The sequence below is a fragment of the Papaver somniferum genome, chromosome 7, assembly GCF_003573695.1.
Source record: "Papaver somniferum cultivar HN1 chromosome 7, ASM357369v1, whole genome shotgun sequence".
NCBI classification, from domain to species: domain Eukaryota; kingdom Viridiplantae; phylum Streptophyta; class Magnoliopsida; order Ranunculales; family Papaveraceae; genus Papaver; species Papaver somniferum.
The window spans coordinates 127,073,933-127,079,344 of NC_039364.1; the positions used below are offsets into that span (position 1 = coordinate 127,073,933).

A 5,412-nucleotide genomic window follows, 5' to 3' on the forward strand; every position below is an offset into this window, starting at 1 on the left:
GGGGATGACAAGGATTTTTTCAAAGATCTTAATGTCTAGTAAAACTTCTTAAAAGAATTTTATTCTTGTTTTTGTTTAAGAAGGATAACTAGGGTTTGGAATAGCCATTATTGTGAGTACACATAGCTATGTCCAACGTTTTCATCTTCGTGTGTTTATATTTATTTGTTTAAATTCTAAAGTTTGGTTTGGAAGATGATTTTTGCAGTATTAATCTTTATGGTTTTATATATTACAATGTGTTATGGGATATGTATGTTTGCATCCGTGAACTATTATTGTCCCATATATTGTCAAAAGTTATCTCGCTTATATGTCGATATGCATGTATTGACATATAAGCAATATATGGAAAATTTTAAGAGGAGCTTGTGCAACAGAGGAATCTGTCAGGAAAAAGGGTTTTTCAAAAGTTTCAAAATGTTACTTATATAGCAATGATCATGACAGAATGGACCATATACTTTGGCATTGTACTTTTAGTACACAGATATGGCATTGGGTAAGTGATATCTTTCAATGCATAATTCCAAAAAGCTTTGAGGATGTAATGATGATATCTAGAGGTAAAAGCTCAGCTGTAAAGGAAATATGGTACAATTGTGCATTCAACACTATGGTGGAAATATGGTTTACAAGAAATTCTGCACTGCATGAAGGCATGAAACCAGATGTGGAAAAACTCAAGCAAAGAATAATGAAAATTACAGGTGAATGTAGTGTAAGAATGAAAGGGAAAGTGTGGGGAAAAATGTATGACTTACAGATCCTTTTATTCTTTAGAATATCTGGGATTCAAACTAAAACTACAAGAGTGATACAATGTTTATTTCAATTACCAAGGTGGAATCAAGTGTTAATATGCTGTGATGGAGCTTCCAAGGGTAATCCAGGTGTTGCAGGGTTGGGATTTGTTGCAAGATCCAATTCAGGTTTGTGTGTTGGTGCTGCTTCAGGTGGATTTGGAATAACAACCAATTACTTAGCAGAAGTAATGGCTCTTGTTGTTGCAGGTGAATGGGCCGTGAGTAAATCTTTTCAGGAGGTATGCTTCCAATTAGATTCAAATGCAGTTCTTGTGGCTTTATCCACAGACAGGGTGCCCTGGATTATTAAAAGCAGATGGGAAAAAATAAAGAGAAATAACTCAAGCATCAACTTGAAACATTCTTACAGAGAAGTAAACTTCTCTGCAGACAATATGGCCAAGAAAGGAACTTTACTAAACATAGGGGTAGTGAAATATTATAATGAAAAACCTGAATTTCTTGGAAGAATAGAAACTGAAGAAGACATTTACTTTAGATTTTCCTAGATAAAGCTTTGAATGTAATATCATTGTCTGCTTATGTTTTAGCTTTTTCCTTTTAACAATAAGCCTTTTGGTTTTTTTTTTGTAATCTTTGGTAAAAAAAAATTGAGTAATAAAATTAATGATTTAGAAAAAAAAAATTATACATGTATTGATACAAGATCGATGAACTTTTGACAAACAAAAGTTAAGCCTATTATTTCATTTATTGATGGAGGATAGGTTAAAATCTTTTGTTTACAAGGATTATATCTATTATATGTCATTGTGCGAATAGTGATGAAAATAGAATGAATCATTGTATATTCCGAAGTATTGATCTTCCCTGATCCATATTTTTAATGTATATACTATACGGCTCCATAAGTCTTCTTGTGTGAGCATTTCCAACTAGATTAATCATAGATTCGTTTGTGGTTATTTTGGTTGTGTATTCCGATTAAATTAATCATGGGTTCTCTTGTGGTTAGTTTAATTGAGAATTTTGGATACAAAATCATTTTGTGGTTTTGGGTATCCAAAGAAATCCTTCTTTTCTCATAAAAGTAAGGTCTCCCTTGTTGTTGTTTCGGGAATGACATCAAATGGGGGAGAGTTCTTTTGAACTTGCGCTTAATTGCCATATCTTTGTGGGGAATGCGGTTGTGGAATATTTGAGGAGTTATCTTGTATCTTTATAAACTCCGTGATGAATGTATTTAGCTTCGGATTTATGATTGCATATAAACAAAGTTGATATGTACTTTTCTTTGGTCTTGAAGTGTCTCCATGAAAATTTTCATCAGGATCCCGTTTTCGTAACTTTGCCAATTTTATTGACAAAAAGGGGGATAATTAATATGTAGTTCACACTACAAATACATATGGTTTTCGGATCATTATGTAAGAGGGAGTGGTTTTCGTGTTGAGACAAAGTATTGACTAAGGGGGAGTGACACATATCACCATAGTATTGTTGTCGAAGTTGTGATATGAGAACTTTGATGTTGTGTAATAATACGATGAAATTGTATAACAATGATCGATAGCTTTTGTTTTCTCATTGTTATGGCTATGGAACTTCAACAACTATAATGCTGAACTTACAACCCTTGGAATCATGGGACTACTTGGAAAGGACGAAGTTTTCGAGTAATGTTGAAGCGCCAAGGAAATCAAGCATGTGGATGAGAAGCTACAAAGTTTTATCTATTTTGTAATCCATATGTATTGATAGTTTTGTCACTAAAATTGAAAAAAAAGGGAGATTGTTAGAGCACTGCTCGGTCGAACTCGCATGTGTTGCTATCTCAAGCATGTTTGTCAAAATTAGTGATCAAAACTATATGTCTTGATTTCTAGTTTACTTATGACTAAGTGTCGATCTAGGATAGTTAAGTGCAGTTGAGCTCCAGACTCCATGGCGATCATCTTACGAAGACGAAGAAATACTCGAGGGATAAGTGGAACTTCATCCGACAAAAAGGTATGTGGAGACTTGAACTTATCTGTCACTCAAAAGTCTATTCTATCTCCTACTCTTGAGACAAAGTCGTATAAGTATGATAGTTTTCATACATACACATTTTCTATTTCAAGCCGAGTTTACTCGCGTATCTTTTTCTCGAAATATGTGTTGGTGAGCTTTTGATTTAACCATTTTCATATTTACCCGTGACGAAAGTCATGGTGACGTTTCAATCTTGAAAATAGCTTTGATGACGATAGTCGTGAATAACGATTATTATAACATTATAGAAGAATGTTTAAATAATTGAAATGTAGTTTGAGATTACCAGCTATGGATATAATCATATATAGTGTATTCGCATATTAGTGTATAAATCCATGTGCCGGAAACCAAGTGCGTGCATATGTGTGCATGCGGTATTGGTGAAGGAGACAGGTTGAGTAGCATACCCGTACGCATACCAGCGAAAGTTTTCATACCGAAAATTTCTGCTGAGTTTGTAAGTTTGAAAACTAGTAAACCAGTCGCCTTAGGTACGCATACCCGTACGCGTACCCACAGAAGTTTTCGAACCGAAAATTTATGCTGAGTTTGTAAACTCAAATCCGGTAGCTAAGGTACGCATACCCGTACGCGTACCCAAGATGGTTATTTCTCAAATCGGTAGTTCATGAGCTTAAAAAAATGAATTATAAGGAATGCAATCTTTGCAAACCGTGGCTATATTGTTCATGAATTGATTCAAGTGAATCAAACCGATTTTGTTTCAATTATGTCTATGAATAAAGACCTGAGCAATTTGAACAACTCTTCAACTAGTTCTTATGAGTCATTTGAACTAGTTATGAGAAAGATGAATACGCTTAATATGAAAGTGCTCATATGGCTAACCATTGGTTAACTATTTGTGAACCAACTAAGTGTACACGTTTAGGTACGATCACTCAAACCTAAATGAATACATTTAATTTGTGTGTGACAAGCTAAGTTTCGATCTAACGATTGAAAGATATTAGCTTGTTTGAATCAGGTTTTTCATCTAACGGTGAATACTGAATGCTTTGTTACCAAGGTAACTTGGATCGCAAACCCTGATTTGAAAACTTTATAAAGGATACATCTAACATCTGGAAAAACTAATCCCCTCACCTCCTGTGTGATACTAGTTGGTTTTGCTAGAGTCGATTATCCTTTAACCTTAGGTTTCTTCTCGAGACCCTGTAGGTTAACGACTGAAAGACTTCATTGGGATTGTGAAGCCAGACGAAACTACTTTCTTGTAGTTGAGCGATCTGATCTTGCCATTTTCTATCGTACGAGTTCAATTGAATAATTGACTTGAGATTATATCTCCGATAGGGCAAGATAAAAAGAAATCACAAACATCTTCGTCTCATTGTTTGTGATTCCACAATATCTAGTTTCGCTACCATACAATTTAGATTATTGTGAGGTGATTGATAATAATAGGTTGTTCTTCGGGAATATAAGTCCGGGTTATCAACTAGTTCTTGTTCACCTTGATTTATCAAAAGACGGAACAAAACTCATAGGTTTATCTGTGGGATACAGATTTATCTATCACCATAGACTTTTCTGTGTGATACAGATTTGTTTATTGAAGTCTTCGACTTTGGGTCGTAGCAACTCTTAGTTGTGGGTGAGATCAGCTAAGGGAATCAAGTGCGTAGTATTCTGCTGGGATCAGAGACGTAAGGAGCACAACTGTACCTTGAATCAGTGTGAGATTGATTAGAGTTCAACTACAGTCCAGGCCGAAGTTAGTTTGTAATAGGCTAGTGTCTGTAGCGGCTTAATATAGTGTGGTGTTCAATCTGGACTAGGTCCCGGGGTTTTTCTGCATTTGCGGTTTCCTCGTTAACAAAATTTCTAGTGTCTGTGTTATTTCTATTCCGCATTATATTTTGTTATATAATTGAAATATCATAGGTTGTGCGTTAAGATCAATCAATTAGAATGTCCAACCTTTGGTTGTTGATTTACATTGATTAAAACTTGGATATTGGTATTTGGTACCATCCAAGTTTATCTCTCTAGTATTTGATAAAGACTCGCAGATTTCCATTTGCTTGAGTAAAGATCAAATCGAGAGATATAGATATTAACTCCTTGATATACTTTTTATTAAGATTGAGTCTGACTGTCTAGTTGATTCTCTTAAAAGTATAATAGAGTTAGTCCATACAAATTGCTAATCGAGATATTGGGTGTGGTTGTTGTACCCCCGCTTTTTCAGTTTAGCAAACCAAAAATCGACTAAGCACTGTAGTTGCAGGAAATCCTACACTACACCCCTCACAAGATTTCATTAACATTCAACTCATTTTAGATTAACAATCTTAATTTTATTGATGAATCTTTGAACAATCTTACAACAAAATATAAAGGAATCAAGAATAACCACTGCTCTAGATTTTCTCTCTCATATTTACTTGCTTCTCACTCAGAAAAAAGATCTCTCCCTTTCCTTTACAACTGAACAACTATTTATAGGGAAATACATAGTGGATGACAACTAATTTGTCCTTTATTTTCGGATATGTCTTGCGACATTCTCGCAACCTAACGAATGTTAATCTCGCAAACTCTCTTATTTTCGCAGAATCATCCCATTTTTCTCATGATTTTA

At 34.6% G+C, this 5,412-nt stretch overlaps 1 protein-coding gene across 1 annotated transcript; it reads left to right on the top strand.

Moving 5' to 3' along the window:
• The first annotated feature begins 451 nt into the window (after positions 1-451).
• LOC113295204 lies at positions 452-1,315 on the top strand. The gene has a single exon (XM_026543547.1). It carries the CDS (start codon positions 452-454, stop codon positions 1,313-1,315), a length of 864 nt encoding a protein of 287 aa, XP_026399332.1.
• The last annotated feature ends 4,097 nt before the right edge of the window (positions 1,316-5,412 follow it).